General features: G+C 35.3%; 3 protein-coding genes across 3 annotated transcripts in view; 2 read left to right on the top strand and 1 right to left on the bottom strand.

Moving 5' to 3' along the window:
* The first annotated feature begins 555 nt into the window (after positions 1-555).
* LOC106677631 (ice-structuring glycoprotein) lies at positions 556-2,331 on the top strand. The gene is made up of 2 exons (XM_014415663.2): positions 556-625; positions 886-2,331. Exons 1-2 carry the CDS (start codon positions 611-613, stop codon positions 2,239-2,241), a joined length of 1,371 nt encoding a protein of 456 aa, XP_014271149.1. The 5' UTR covers positions 556-610; the 3' UTR covers positions 2,242-2,331.
* Positions 2,332-5,208: 2,877 nt separating this feature from the next.
* On the bottom strand, positions 5,209-6,988 carry LOC106677630 (ice-structuring glycoprotein). Its single transcript, XM_014415662.2, has 2 exons — positions 6,919-6,988; positions 5,209-6,658 (listed from the first exon to the last, which is right to left on the bottom strand). The coding sequence occupies exons 1-2, from the start codon at positions 6,931-6,933 to the stop codon at positions 5,303-5,305; spliced, it is 1,371 nt and encodes a 456-aa protein (XP_014271148.1). The 5' UTR covers positions 6,934-6,988; the 3' UTR covers positions 5,209-5,302.
* A 7,670-nt stretch (positions 6,989-14,658) lies between these two features.
* Positions 14,659-16,813, top strand: part of LOC106677659 (ice-structuring glycoprotein) — a 13,693-nt gene continuing 11,538 nt past the window's right edge. Inside the window, exons 1-2 of the mRNA XM_067049438.1 lie at positions 14,659-14,711; positions 14,831-15,403. Of these exons, the coding sequence (XP_066905539.1) occupies positions 14,700-14,711; positions 14,831-15,403 (585 nt within the window). The 5' untranslated portion in view covers positions 14,659-14,699. The remainder of the gene's footprint in view (positions 14,712-14,830; positions 15,404-16,813) is intronic.

Raw genomic sequence — 16,813 nt, 5'->3', positions numbered from 1 at the left:
GAATTTGACAGTTAATTATAATAATTTAAGAATCAGCTCTGCCATACATCATCAACAATTGTTTTTTGTTATTGACTTTCTGACGATTTAGTACTTACCAATCTTTTTTTTTTTTTTTTAAGATGATCAAAAACGATTCAACACTTTAACATAATGAGGGATGTAAAAGATATTTGTTTATCAATTATCGTAAAATATTAAAATTCTGAAAAGATAAATTTAAAAGAATTAGACGGAAATAAGGGCTAAAAATTAGTTAAATATAAATCCAAAAACATTATATGGCATTAGACAATACCTAACTGTCAAATATACGAAATACCTTATTACAGAATGTGTATAATGTACTCAATTAACTATTGTCTATTGTAACTAAAACTAAGTTCGAGATGAGGAGCACCTGCCACTAAGGACAGCAAGCGGTTACTGACCAAAACCACTTCGGCGGTTCGAGGAGAACAACAAAAATATGCAGATTAATGTCATGATGCCGTAGGATCCCTATGGCGGAAACTGCATTGCCCCTTCCCCTCCCACTTTGGAAGGATCCTATAAATTGGAGGACATCTTCACTCTAAACATTCCTCCCCGGGTCTCAGGCATCAGCAGCATGTACTCCAAGATCGTAAGTGTTTTATTAAATTTCTCTAAATGATGAATACTTTTAAAATTTTATAATTCCTTGGAGTAAAACGCAATTTAACAGAAATAGTGGCAATTCAACTTCATTTGAGTTTTCTTCGTATACTTTGTATGTAACAATGCGATTTTCCACAATCAGATCAGTAATGATATGAATTATTTTGCAATAAGTATATTCAGCTTGTATAATGATAATCATATTGAAATTATCGAATAACAATTGGTTCTGTTGCTTCACTCTAGGTTTTCCTATGCGCCCTAGTGGCAACAGCAAGAGCGGGAGGTATCTTAGCTACCGCCCCAGCTTTTAGCTACGCCTCTCCAGCCTTTTCCACTGTAAGGTACGGTGCCGCTAGTATCGCTGCCAGTCCTGCTGTCTCCTATGCTGCCGCTCCAGCTGTCTCCTACGCTGCCGCTCCAGCTGTCTCCTACGCTGCCGCCCCAGCTGTTTCCTACGCTCCAGCTTACGGAGTTAGGTACGCTTCCTCAGCCATTGCTGCTCCAGCCATCAGCTACGCCGCTCCCGCAGCAACCTCCTATTCCAGCTCCTTCAGGACCGTCAACAAGCCACTTCTTGCTGCCACCCCAGCCATCTCCTACGCAGCCGCTCCAGCTGTAGCCTCTGTAAGGTACGCATCCTCAGCTATCGCAGCCCCAGCCATAAGCTACGCCGCTCCAGCAGCCACCTCTTACTCCAGCTCTTACAGGACCGTCAATAAGCCTTTCGCTGTTGCCGCTGCCCCAGCTGTCAGCTACGCCGCTCCAGCCGTTGCCACCGTTGCCGCTGCCCCAGCCATCAGCTACGCCGCTCCTGCTGCCACTTCCTACTCTAGCTCTTTCAGAACCGTCAACAAGGCTGTTCTTGCTGCTGCTCCAGCTGTCAGCTATGCCGCCCCCGCTGTCTCCTACGCTGCCCCAGCTATTGCCGCTGCTCCAGCCGTTGCTGCCGTTGCACACGCTCCAGTAGCCACCTCTTACTCCAGCTCTTACAGGACTGTCAATAAGCCATTCGCTGTTGCCGCTGCCCCAGCTGTCAGCTACGCCGCTCCAGCCGTTGCCGCCGTAGCAGCTGCCCCAGCCGTCAGCTACGCCGCTCCTGCAGCCACTTCCTACTCTAGCTCTTTCAGAACCGTCAACAAGGCTGTTGTTGCTGCTGCTCCAGCTGTCAGCTATGCCGCCCCCGCTCTCTCCTACGCTGCCCCAGCAATTGCCGCTGCTCCTGCCGTTGCTGCAGTAGCCGCCCCAGCTGCCACTTCCTACTCTAGCTCATACAGGACTGTCAACAAGCCCGTGGCAATCGCTGCTGCTCCAGCTATTGCTACCGTAGCTCACGCACCAGTTGCCACCGTTGCCGCTGCCCCAGCTATTTCAGCTTATAGCTACGGAGGATACCCAGCTTATGGTGCCTACGGTGCTTACCGTGGTTACGGATATGGTGCTGCCTATACCCGCCCTCTCTCTGTTGCCGGTGGGCTCTACAGGAACTACGGACTCGGTCTGAGGTCATCCTACGGTCTCGGCTACGGCTATGGCGGCTACGGTCTGGGCTACGGTTATGGCGGATACGGTCTTGGTTACTCATCTACCCTCGTCCACTAATATACTTAAGATTTTGAAAATGCCAATCTCGCTTTCCTATCCTGTTCTTAATTCCTCATGAACTTTATATTAAATAATTTATTTTGTTAATCTTTGTTTGTTTATTTTATTCATCTATGAATTACCTAATTTTCTTTTCTTTAGTATTATTTAAATATTGTTTAATATTCAGTTTCTATTTTTACAATGGCTTAGATAAGTATAAGTGGATGATTTATTTGACCATACAAGAGAAACAAGGGACTCCCGGATAACAGAAAACTAGACCAAGATTAAGTAAGCAGCTGAGTGAGGGTTAGATGCCCACATGTTTTAACCCATTCCTATTGTTAGAATAAGTTGGTAACATTCCGATAAACCTTCCTTCTCCGCATGTCAGAAATCACCTGGTCAGATGAACTGAAAAGAAAAATAGTTTATTATTCTGGATCTAGGTCCCTTTAGAACAATTACAACACTAATATTTACTTTATAATAACATTTATTGGACATAAAACAGTGTGGCCAGTTATAACTTATATACAGAGAAGAAAAAATAGATTAATTAAAAACTTAATGTCTAAAGAAAAAACAATACCAAAATGTAATTATAAAATATCTGTACTATTACTCGTATAATAATGGATTTCTAGAATATAGAGGGGGCGGTGAGTACTAATTACTTGGAGTAGAAAGGAAGCTAGGAAGTAGGCATCGGAAGGATGGGTAGAGCCATTTCAGCTCGGCATAAGACTGGGTCACGGGAGGTTATTAATAGGAAGGATTAATTATATTTGTTCGTAATATTACATTTTTTGGGGGTTATTAAGTACTATTTCTTGGGTGAATTACTATATTACTTTCTTGTAAATAAGGTTGGTGTGAAATAGCTTCCTGACTAGATTATGGCACTAGCTTACTAATTATATTTTAAAATATAGATGTTTTGAAGCGTCTCTTAGAATTTAGAATTCTCCAGAAATTGTGTCGCGTTAGAATCTGTGAGACCCAGTATTCTTGGAGAGCCCGCATACCTTTCAATATTGACTAAAAAGGGGAAAGAAATTCTCGAGGATGGCATCCTTCTGGCTTCCCAACCACCATCCATTCCATTCTTCTATCGAGTAATTCCTCCGGTTGTGCTGTCTACTCCTGCCTCTTCAAATCGTATTTAACGACATCTTCCTTCTGGAGAGGTAACTCAGAGACATCAGATCGGCCATTACCTACAGCGTCTCATGCGATACCGTTCTCGTATATGTCTTCATGATCCTCTCCAGAGCCAGTCCTTGCATGATGGTCAGTCTCCTCATTTGGTACTGCTCTATGCCGAGGATGCGTATCTCTAGATATCCAAGAACATATCTTCCTAGATGGTTATCGTAGCGGTTAATTTAAGGACCCAAAACGCACCCGCTATTCTTATATTATAAGTCCATTTAGTGACAGGGTCACCCTATCTCCAGGATAGGAGCAGCGTCAAAATTCTTTTTCTATTCTCACTCCAAGATATCTCCTCACTTAATTTGACGTTTCTTCCAAGAATATTTAAGGTGATAGGATGAGTCCTGTCCCTGAAACCTCAAGTGAATATGACTTTGGTCTTAGCTGCTTCCATACAAAAAGTTTCCTCTCACGGTCCACTCAACAAGGAAACTAGTGCACCTCTCTGTTTCAGTCCTTTGTCCAGATCTGCTGTTCTCGACCACGATGACAGCCAGGTCCATGGCGTAGGTCGTGGTAACGAAGCCTACGGTAACGGTAAGCCCGCCCAACAATTCGCAGTTGGTGGGTAAAGAACTATCTAGGGTAATGTGGAGTAAATAAAAGGTATTTAATTAAAGCTATACCAACAAAATAAAGTTGAGAAAACTCCCCAATCATGCTCAGGTCCCAGAATATGTACATACCCCAACTTACCTTAACTTACCAACATCCTTTTGATTTAAAAACTATATACATAAAACCTTCTTAAACTATGTTTTATTCGACCAGAATATGTTTCTAACTATAACAAAATTCGATCTGTGGGGAATGGGTCAACTAGTTATACAGAACACTCAAACCTTCAGGATGAGTTTGGAGGCTTGCTATGCTATGGAACAAAGCTAACCTTATTTGTTTTTAATAGTTAGCAAGTTATGATACTTAATGAGAGGAAATCTTACTTAGCAGATTGTGCCAGGTAAAGTATTAGTACTTCGTATTGTAAGAGGAATAAATTCTTTAAAAAAGAGACAAGAATGTATTGTAAATACTAAGAATAAAATAAACTTTTATGAGTCCTATTAACGTCTACGGTAACCTTTGAAAGTAGATATTGTTTTAGTTAGGAAATAAATACATCCTAAAAGTTTTTGTCGTCATCCAAGATGTTCTTTTACTCCAAACACAACTTTTTTCTCTAATAAAAATTATAATACGTGTTCATTTTGCAAACCCAAAAATATTTAGAATACAATGCAATTTATTTCGATCGACTGATTTATTTTTTTTTTTCAATTTTTACTTAAGAAGACAACTGGAGTAAACAATAAAAATCTAGTAGAGGTAATTAATATTTAAATATAAGAAATATTAAAACTATACACTAAATTTTATTCATGATTACCGGATAGAAAATGATAATGTAAAAAGAAAAAAAAATTTAAATTGTAATTTACGTGCACTCTGAAACAACTAAAATATGTAGGAAAAATTTTAAAACACATATTTATTTAATGAAAACTACAATAAAAGGTTAAAAAATTGTATATTATCGTTAGTCTTATTCACAGAAATTCTCCTATATATCAATTCAGTGATAAATAATAACAACAATTAAAATATTCTTGGTTTTTAATATTTCAGTTTCTCAAAACCAAAATAAAAACTACTAGTAATTATCCATCACATAAATATTACCAAAAATGAGAGATTAGCACTCTGCAAGAGTAGAAATTAAAAATATTATAAAAGTAGCACAGGATAATGACAAATAAACAAATATAAAATAAATTATTTATTAAAAACGTTAGGTGGCATGAGGACTAGAAAGTAGAATAAACACGAATGGTACTCATGCCAGACCAAAACCTTAAAATTAGTGGACGAGGGTAGATGAGTAACCAAGACCGTATCCGCCATAACCGTAGCCCAGACCGTAGCCGCCATAGCCGTAGCCGAGACCGTAGGATGACCTCAGACCGAGTCCGTAGTTCCTGTAGAGCCCACCGGCAACAGAGAGAGGGCGGGTATAGGCAGCACCATATCCGTAACCACGGTAAGCACCGTAGGCACCATAAGCTGGGTATCCTCCGTAGCTATAAGCTGAAATAGCTGGGGCAGCGGCAACGGTGGCAACTGGTGCGTGAGCTACGGTAGCAATAGCTGGAGCAGCAGCGATTGCCACGGGCTTGTTGACAGTCCTGTATGAGCTAGAGTAGGAAGTGGCAGCTGGGGCGGCTACTGCAGCAACGGCAGGAGCAGCGGCAATTGCTGGGGCAGCGTAGGAGAGAGCGGGGGCGGCATAGCTGACAGCTGGAGCAGCAGCAACAACAGCCTTGTTGACGGTTCTGAAAGAGCTAGAGTAGGAAGTGGCTGCAGGAGCGGCGTAGCTGACGGCTGGGGCAGCTGCTACGGCGGCAACGGCTGGAGCGGCGTAGCTGACAGCTGGGGCAGCGGCAACAGCGAATGGCTTATTGACAGTCCTGTAAGAGCTGGAGTAAGAGGTGGCTACTGGAGCGTGTGCAACGGCAGCAACGGCTGGAGCAGCGGCAATAGCTGGGGCAGCGTAGGAGACAGCGGGGGCGGCATAGCTGACAGCTGGAGCAGCAGCAAGAACAGCCTTGTTGACGGTTCTGAAAGAGCTAGAGTAGGAAGTGGCAGCAGGAGCGGCGTAGCTGATGGCTGGGGCAGCGGCAACGGTGGCAACGGCTGGAGCGGCGTAGCTGACAGCTGGGGCAGCGGCAACAGCGAAAGGCTTATTGACGGTCCTGTAAGAGCTGGAGTAAGAGGTGGCTGCTGGAGCGGCGTAGCTTATGGCTGGGGCTGCGATAGCTGAGGATGCGTACCTTACAGAGGCTACAGCTGGAGCGGCTGCGTAGGAGATGGCTGGGGTGGCAGCAAGAAGTGGCTTGTTGACGGTCCTGAAGGAGCTGGAATAGGAGGTTGCTGCGGGAGCGGCGTAGCTGATGGCTGGAGCAGCAATGGCTGAGGAAGCGTACCTAACTCCGTAAGCTGGAGCGTAGGAAACAGCTGGGGCGGCAGCGTAGGAGACAGCTGGAGCGGCAGCGTAGGAGACAGCTGGAGCGGCAGCATAGGAGACAGCAGGACTGGCAGCGATACTAGCGGCACCGTACCTTACAGTGGAAAAGGCTGGAGAGGCGTAGCTAAAAGCTGGGGCGGTAGCTAAGATACCTCCCGCTCTTGCTGTTGCCACTAGGGCGCATAGGAAAACCTAGAGTGAAGCAACAGAACCAATTGTTATTCGATAATTTCAATATGATTATCATTATACAAGCTGAATATACTTATTGCAAAATAATTCATATCATTACTGATCTGATTGTGGAAAATCGCATTGTTACATACAAAGTATACGAAGAAAACTCAAATGAAGTTGAATTGCCACTATTTCTGTTAAATTGCGTTTTACTCCAAGGAATTATAAAATTTTAAAAGTATTCATCATTTAGAGAAATTTAATAAAACACTTACGATCTTGGAGTACATGCTGCTGATGCCTGAGACCCGGGGAGGAATGTTTAGAGTGAAGATGTCCTCCAATTTATAGGATCTTTCCCAGGTGGAAGGGATAGGATCATGAATATGATTCCTGGACCAGTCTGCTTATTCACAGATATTAACATAATTTTTGAAACTTTTTGCAACGGAATTGGTGGTTAGAGTCTGCATTCCTATAGTTAGTCTATTTCTTTTATTACGTTTTAGATGGTTTTTATTAATAAACTAATATTTTCGCTGTATTTTTTTTTTTATTTTAGTCGTATAGTAGTTTTTTGGCAAAAAATATGTAGAAAATGAATGATTAAGAGCTCCAATATTATTTAGTTATTGCATTATTGTCTCATTTATTTATTTTTTTAAAGAAAAATTTCTTTTCTGTAATAATGGTCTTTATTTTTCAAACTTTGAATTAATTTTATTTTTCTGAAGCCCACAGTTTGAATACCCTACTAGAACTAGTCTTACGTAAAACAAAATACATTAATGAAAGAAAGAATTATATTTATAATTGGATTTTTCAGTGTTATTGTTTTTTCATGCATAAATAATAACAAAATAGCAACCTAAATATTCTACTTCCTAGAATATATTTATTTCTTTAATTTCTTAGCCAAAATTGAATGATTTTTTTTTTGTTAATTGGTAAATCACGTTAAATAAATGTATTTAATTTAATTTTTTTTTTTGAAGTTAGAAACAACCTTTTCTGGATAGTCTGGATTCCTAATGATTTAAAAATAAAGGTACGAAAATAAAAAAAATCACAAGTAGCAATAGTAATTCCGATCTGATATTGAATGGAGTAAAGGCATATCCATTTATCTTATTCGGCTAAAAGTGTTCCGACTTAATTAAAAAAATCGTTTCTGCGATCTGTCTTACAACAAATCATAGTCAAACAAATTATAATGAATGAAATAATTTTAAAAGATAATATAATGTATTTATAATTTATAAATGATAATAAAATGGTAAAAACCGCTATAGTCCTGTAGAATCTTCGTTAAAACTAGAGTGGCTTTCGATAAACCCGTTTTCGACCTCGAATGACCTCAGGATGAATTTTTTTTTTAGTCTTCATCGGTTTTGGATTTCTTGGAATCTTTTTGATGGACTAATTTATTCCATGAAATCTTTGTTGCTACTAATTCCTTTTCTATAAAACACTTCAATTTTTTCCATCAGGCTCATCGAGCTCTTTGTCTTATATATTTATCATTCGATGGAGCTACAACTCATGAATACTTTATTGTCCGTGAGAACCCAGAATCCAGATTCCCTCAGCAGTTTAGTCCATTGTGCCTGGAAGGCTGTGCAATCAACAATTATGTTTTCAGCAGATTCTGGCACGCCACAAGTGGGCTTAGAGGGGTCGAAATCTATCCCAAGGCGATGAAGCATATCCCGATGGAAAATGACCTCCTCGCTTGGACGTATTCTTGGATCTTCAATAATTTGATTTATAAGATGGGCTTTTAGCAGTATAACCTGAGTTTTTGAAAACCGTCTTTAATATTTTTGTTTTACAACATGCACTTAACAGGCCTGCTGTTGGAGGACAGTACTGTAGCCAAAAAGGCACTGCTCCTCTAGCAACTCCACCGAATTCACCCAATACCTTTTTTTTTATTATTTTATTTTATTTTTTTAATGACCTCCTTAGATAGGGTCGGAGCGGTATCAACAGGGTATCATTCTATTCTAACATCGTTCTTCTTATCTGGATTCCAGGCTCTATGATGCCACCTCCAAAGGCAATATCAAATAAGAATCACATTAAGTCCTATATAAAAGACTAAATTATAATGCTTAAAAGCGTCATTTAGGCTAAAAAGCGATGAAGTACTTTATTTTTCTCTTCACAATAATCCTGCGTAAGACTGTTTATTGGTACAAGATAATTTTTATCATAAAAATAAATAAAACAAAGAAAAGGTTATATACACATATTTAATGAAATATAACCAATGTAATGAGAAAATTTATGAATATGAATACAAAAAAAATCGAAAATAAAAATAATAACAAAAAATAGCTATATCATTATTGATTACAACTATTTAAATTTAAAAAAGATATATAATTTACAGATTAAAAATATTGAAAATAAAACAGATATGTTCACTATCGATCACATTTTTCAAAATGGAGCAACCAGTGTGTCCTTTTAAGGTGACAGATTTAATAATCCGGTGTCACTAATAGCTTGTTAGTGCTGATGGTTATAATTTAAGACGTTCCATCATCAATCAACTCTTAACTGAGTGAGGAGTTTTCTTGTGAATGCCATTATTTCCACTTTTGAAAGATCATTATTAAACAATTATAACTGCAATATCTGATATAGATAATTAAATTTTTATGGAAAATATTTAAATAGATATTAATTTAGTAATATCTATTTAACGAGAAAATATAAAAGTTAAAATGATGTGAATACGTTTTTGTTGTAAAATCCTTACTCTTATAATTCCTACATATATATTTTTTTCTAATTTAGTGAATATATTTCACAATTGCATTAATTATTTTTTAGTACATATTAATTTTATTTATTTTTTTAGTTTTAAATGTTAACTATAAGAAATTTCTTCTTTTTTTATTAATTAATATTACATTAATAAGTGGGATTACATTTATAATTCTCCATTACCTTTTACGAATTTCTATGTTAAATATTATCTTTTCTAAAGTCCTGGGCTTTCAGACATCTTTGATAAGTATATATAATTATTATTCTCTTATTCTAATATATGTGTTTTAAATAAAAAATATTTTACTTTAAGTTAATAATCCATTCTTAGTATATATTTATCCATGTTTCATTACTAATAATAATGTTAAATAGCTAATTATTTCAAACAAACAAAATTTAAAATATGAGAATCATAAAAATCATGAGACCCATTTTGAACATATTAGCTATTTTTCATCTAATATATTATTCATAAAATTTTGTGCATTAAAGTTGTTTAACATGTAATTTATAACTCCACCCAACGTATTAGAAGCACAGGTCTTTTATCAATTAGGCTGCAACTATCTTTCAATGTAAGTATTATTATTATTTAGGAGAATGATAATTTAAAAAAAAATAATTATTGACATTTACAACTGTACATAAAACACAACAAATAAATTTGAAGTAAGATCATAATGGTATGATATAGGCATGTAGAGAAATTACTGATTGGTAGCCCTCTAAAAACATTTTTAAAATTTAAGGTCTCAAGACCATCTTCTTTTTAGGCTCCTCGGAGGATTGTCAGGAATGTGAGAGGAAGGAAGTTTAGAAACTAATGGGTGTGAGTGGTTATGGAGTTTATATTAGAAGGATTGACATCTGGTTCGGGCTATATCGGTTTCATAAGGAACATTTAGGTCTTTATGGATAATTTTATTTCTAACAAAAAAAGTAGCATTGAGCATTTTACAAAGGATTTTGGATTGTGAGGATTGGATACGAGAGGAATTCGAAAGTTTAGTGGAGTCCCAAAGCTCAACACCGTATATCCACACGGGCCTTATTATTTTCATATAGATTAGTCTTTTCTAATGAATTGGAAGTTTAGACCGTTTGTCGGTGAATCGAGAATCTATGTGCAGTCTTGTCTGAGGATTCCAAGTTAGTAATTTGTCAAGATGTAGTCCAAGGTAGCGGATCTGTTCTACACGGTTAAGAGCAACTTTATTAAAGTATACTATAGGGCAGCCGGCAGGTTTACGAGGAAGAGTAAAGGTGATTTGATGGGATTTATTTTGTATCCTCCAATTTTGGCACCATTCTTTGAGGGTTTTGATATAGGACTGGAGAGTTTGGGATGCAATCCAAGGAATGATAATTTAAGCACACATACATACTAAAATATAGTGACATTGCCATTGCCAATGTGGTGACCTTTCAGACATAAAATAGCCACCGCGGGTGAGATTTTCTAACCGAGGGAACAGACCGGTCGCCAAATGCCACAGCCTCTTACTCAATGCTTCTTCACTATCAATGTCAACCGATATTTCGTAACTCCAAGACATGTCGGTAGGCGGGATCGGACACTTCGTGATAGGAATTTATTTGTCTAGTGATAATATTTTATTTTTACACCGAAAGGGGAGGCAACGTAAGTGGAATACTTTGTTCAGTGGTAATAGGTAGAAAATATAGGACAAGTGACAGTTCTTGCAATTTTTTTTTCCAAAATCACCAAAAAACCTATAACTTCAACAAGATTCCAATTATCGGTACGAATCGTTGTAAGGATTTAGGACTGTCCAAACTGCACGAAATAGTATAAACAGGACCTTCGTAAACAAATTCGAACCGGAGATATGAAATAAAACGTTCAGAATGATTTCTTTATTTAAAATTTAATTTTCTTCTGTATAAAGGCATTAAATCTGAAAGATATTAATATTAGCTGGAAGAACTGAAATTTAGCATTCTAACAGTTGTAATTAATAAGGATTTGGATAAAATAATGAGAAATTGTGAATTTATTTCGTGAATGCTAAACATTAGAGAAAAAAAAATCCTCGAAATGCTAAGGCAAAAAATTCGTATTTAAGGGTTTCAAAAAAAAAAAAAGAAGCTCAAAACGAATCTGACTTAATTTTTTTGGGTACTTTGTTTGAAGCTACTTTTGGTTTTTGTAATTTTTTATACAGTTAATCAATCTTATTTGTTTAATAGAGGTCATTTCTCTCTATTTTACACAAAAAACAAAACAACAAATCTATTGGTATGTAATATATGCAGAGCATCGGCGGAATATGATAATATTAAACAAATTCTAATTATTAAAAATTATGATTTTTTGTATTCTCGGTTCCTAGAGCACATTGGCAAGAAGCCTCAGACACTTGTCTAATATTTTTCGACCTGGTTTCGTTGAAAACAGGAGCGTGCTGATCCCAAGTGCATGGTCCTCCCTTGTAAGATTTTTTTACGGATTAGGTTACCTTGTTCAATCATTTATTAATATAAAAACTTTCCAAAGTAGTCTTTGTGACATTGAGATAGTATTTTATATCATACTTTCCAAATTGCCTTCTTCCGAAGGTAGTTGCACAAACATTTATAAATTAGTGGAACAAAAAAACTCCCATTTATGTAAAATATATTAATTAAACGTCTTAATTTTGTGCATAGCCTTCAAAACTGTAATAAAGATAGGAGAAAAAAGTTTGATAAAATTATAAACAAGTTTCATTGTTTATTACACTTTGAGCTAAAATGTTTCCAAATTTTTTTAGGTACTCAAAGTTTACTGCATATTTTGAAAAAAAAAAAAAAAAATTAATTTCCGTTTGACGTTTTGAGATGTCTAAAGTATTTGAATTTTAGTAAAATTTTATTGTTATAGCTATAATTCCAAAGCAATCTTTGTGACCTATAATGGCATCACATAAAATTGTTATAATTCTAAGATATAATAGAATTTCAACCAACAAATTCTAATAAACTAAAATATGTTTAAATTGGACAGGTATGTTCTACATTAATAAACAATGAATTTATAATTCAATAATTTTTACATTTGTGGTTTTATAACAAAACCAAGAATAACAAAGTATCTAATATTATTCTTAATAATAATTCGGTCTATGTTTGACCTTGAGGCTGTTAATGTTTCTTTTTTAATTTATATTACTTTTAAAGGTATTGAAATTGTTTTTGATGTATTTTAGTATAACTGATATAATCAAATAATTATGCATTGTTTAATTTGAAATGTACCATTGTGGGAGTGGAACTTCTCACTTTCTTTTTTGCTAATATCTTTAGCAGTTTTAGTCTGTGCTCCATTGTTCTGGCATTCATTGATTGTTAAGCTTTTTATGTGGTAGTAGTTTAAATTTGGTAATTGTAATGTGGGGTTCAAATATTTTACGTTTTATAATTAATAAAACGTTTTATAACTATTGGGCTAACTGTAACTGGCGTAATTTTTACTTAAATATTTTATCAACAATTGTTTTAGTATGTTCTTTATTTTTCCTTTTTTGAATCATTTCTCTATGTTTAAATGATTATGATACTAAAACACTATACATTTTTTTAATATTTTGTATCTCAGTTATAATGATATAAACCTTTTCTTGAAACTTAGTGAATACAATATTATCAGAGGCTAGAACCAAATTAATATATCTTTTTATACATTTATACCTAATAATATGGTGCACCAAAAAAAGTGACTTTTTTTTAGTAATTCGTAATACTGAAATTTTCGGAGTAAAAAATAAAATTGATTCATATCTCCCATTCTCAGATCTATGGCCTCTGAAGTTTGCGACATTCATAAAAATTCTAATATTCACTATAATTTATAGTATTTTTCAACTTGCAACCATACGAATTGTAGCAACTCAATTTTTTATACATTATTGAAACAAAAAGTAATGAAAATATATCTATGTTAACATATTTGAATTTAATACGTCTTAAGGTTGTATATTACCTACAATCCAAAGTCATCAAGGTGGGGAGGGGGGATAGTAAGCAAAAATACATCCCCTTAGTTCTTTTATCCTATATCAGTTATAATTTTTTTTCATATTTTCAACAACTTTGAAGGGAATATAAGACCTAAAGACTTTTATAAATAGTTTTATGCAGTATTACGATGGAAAAAAAAATATCAGCCCACCTTTATATATATATTTTGTCCTTTTTTTTTTTTTATTAATTGTTCATGATTTTATATTAAAAATAATTTCTGCTTTCTGTTTTGTGCTTGATGTCCAAATTTTGTATCTTTTGTATTTGAAGATAATAATTAATGTATTTAATATTTCTTCATTTTTAAGTATCCTTGAAAATATAATATATACGTTTTATGTTGTATTTAAAATCATTCCAAATCTGATAGAATATTGGAATTATTTCATTTTTACATATTTACAGTTTTAGATATTTTAAATCTAGAGAATAAATTTAACTGATTTTAAATATCTTTAGAATGTAGTTAAGTCCTAAAAATTACTTTTTATGAACAGTATAATTAGAAAAGAAAAACTTTAAACGTTAGAATAAGGATTAAACTAGTTTCAATTACATTCTGATTATTTTTTTTTGGGGGGGGTGAGGAGAAGGGGGGCTTAAAGTCACATTATAAGAAGTTAATTTTATAGTTAATGAATTTTTAGATCAATAATACGATTATTTTAAAATTTATATTATCAATAATAGAGGAGGTCAGATATGTATGCCGGATTATCTAAATGGTTTCACGTAAGAACATTCTTTTAGCCCCCTTAAGGCCAAAAGGAATCACCCCATACGTAAATTTTTTTTCAGTTTAAAGTTAGAAAATATGACCTTATAAGCTGGATACAGTATATTATATTAATTATACTTCACATGCCTCAAATAACTAACAGCGAGAATACAGTACCATGATAAAAACACCACGGAAGTATATAAATAACTCAATAAAGTTTCTAATATTCCAATGCCCTTGATAGAGTGAAGTTTTGCAAGACATCAGTGTCTTTCGTTTGTTTAGATTTTTTTTTTTTATTATTTGTAATATTCATTTATATATTATATCAAATAAAATATTTATAGTTTATATTAAATAAAGTCCGATAACTGAGCGAATAACCGGATTGATTTCTTAATTTTTTGAGCAAATAATCGGATCCTCTCGACCCTGAACTCATTTATCATTCTGGATCAGGTATATATTGGAAGGGACGCTGAGAGGACAGCATTCTCTTCCCAGCAGCAGGACTAGGATACAAACATAAACATGTACAAATTGGTAAGTTACAAATGTTCAAGCCACGAAATAAATTTTAAATAAGCCAAGACTTAATACTTTATATTACTAACACTAAAATATTATCTTTGTAATATTTTAAAAGCTCATATCGATTACAGGTTGCTCTTTTCGCCCTCATTGCCTGCGCTAGGGCTGGCTACATTGGAGGCTACGCTGCTGCTCCAGCACTGAGCTATGGCGCAAGCTATGGTTATGGCGCTGGCTATGGTTACGCTGCTCCAGCAATTACGACAGTAGCACATGCTCCAGCGATTTCATACGCCGCTCCAGCTGTCACTACTGTAGCTCACGCTCCAGCCATCTCCTATGCTGCTCCAGCAGTGTCATATGCTGCTCCTGCAGTCACCACCGTAGCTCATGCTCCAGTTGCCGTCGCCCATGCCCCAGTTGCTACCTCCTACGCTAACACCTACAGGACCGTCAACAAACCTATTGCCGTAGCCGCCCCAGCTCTCTCCTACGCCGCTCCAGCCGTAGCCACCGTCGCTCACGCTCCAGTTGCCACCGTCGCCGCTGCACCAGCTGTCGCAACCGTCGCACACGCCCCAGTCAGCTATGGTCTCGGCCTTAGGTCTGCCTATGGTCTTGGCGGCTACGGTTACGGTCTTGGATCTGCCTACGGACTCGGCTATGGATATGGAGGATACGGACTTGGTACCACTCTCCTCCACCACTAAGCTGTTACTGAGTTCTTCGATACCTGAAGACTTCTAATACTTATTCCGATTAATTTATTCTTCCTGTAAATAAATGTAATACTCCTTTTAAAAAACTTATTTTGTTTTTTTCTCACAATTTCCTTCTTCCATTAAAGCCCTTATATGTTATAGAAACAGTTCGACAAAACGAAGATTAGAGCAATTCATACAAAAAATCACCATCATTATCTCTTATCCCATGATTATCCCTGTTCGCTAAATTTACTACCATATTACAAATACTATAATATAAAAACCAGACAAAGCCGACTAGAACTGAAACAACGTAACATATCACTCATTTATTTATTTGACAATGCATTTCACTAGAACTAACAAATCAAAAATATTATTAATCAGCTATTACTGAAAAATAAATGGAACTACAGATACATGGAATACAGATGTGCATTGGCTGTTTGGACTGGAATAAAATGAGTCCTAAATAAGAAGCAGATTGCATTATGTTAAAAAGTTTGAAAACTGGAAGAAATTTCAGATTATGAAATCTAGTTTCGTTGTATTTATTTTCCTTAAAAGTCAGTTGAAAGTAAAAAAAAACATATGTATACCGGATTATCTAAATGGTCATGTTTCATTCAATCATGTTTCTATTAACTTATTTCACTAATTATTATCATCACCTATATTGTAAACATTCTATCACAATTTTTCACTTATTTCTATACTTTCTAATTTTTAATCTTTTTATGTACTTCTTTTTACATCTCACCTTGTACTTTTATTTTATTTTGTAAACTTTCACTTCCGATTTTTAAATTACCTTATTTCACTTTATATTATTCATGTTACTCCCGTTATCTTTACTATTACTATTATCAGTGAAGATAAATGATTATTTTCACGATATATAAAAACTAAGTTGTAATCATTGTCTAATTATTTTTCTTATTTATTTCTTTGTAATTTTTTTTTAATACTCTTTATTTACTTTTACTTGTTATTAGTTACTTCTTTTACAATCATTGTTATTATATCCTATATTGTATTAACTACCCTAACTATATTTTCTTCAGTATATACTCGTATTATCTGTAATGATAAGTATCATTCTAATTTTACTTAATCATTCCTAAATTAGAAAATTATTATAGTTATTTATTATTATCATATTTGTGTATCTTTCTCTTATTATTTTTCATTTTTCGTCATACCTTTATCACTACTTCCTGTATACACGACGTATTTGAAATAGAAATATAGCCGTTAAACGGCTGACTACCTCCTCTCATCTCCTCCACGCTTCCGCTTTATTGCCGCCTTCTGTTCAACCTTTTGCTTGAACAGATAGGTGGTCCTGATTTGTTCTTTGCTCATTTAATATCATTATTATTTTCTTTTTAAAACAATTTTGATCTCTTT

The sequence above is a fragment of the Halyomorpha halys genome, unplaced genomic scaffold, assembly GCF_000696795.3.
Source record: "Halyomorpha halys isolate HHAL.00 unplaced genomic scaffold, Hhal_1.1 Scaffold106.1, whole genome shotgun sequence".
NCBI classification, from domain to species: Eukaryota; Metazoa; Arthropoda; class Insecta; order Hemiptera; family Pentatomidae; genus Halyomorpha; species Halyomorpha halys.
The sequence above is the reverse complement of the archived record's forward strand: the minus strand, read 5'-3'. Positions and strand labels throughout refer to the sequence as shown.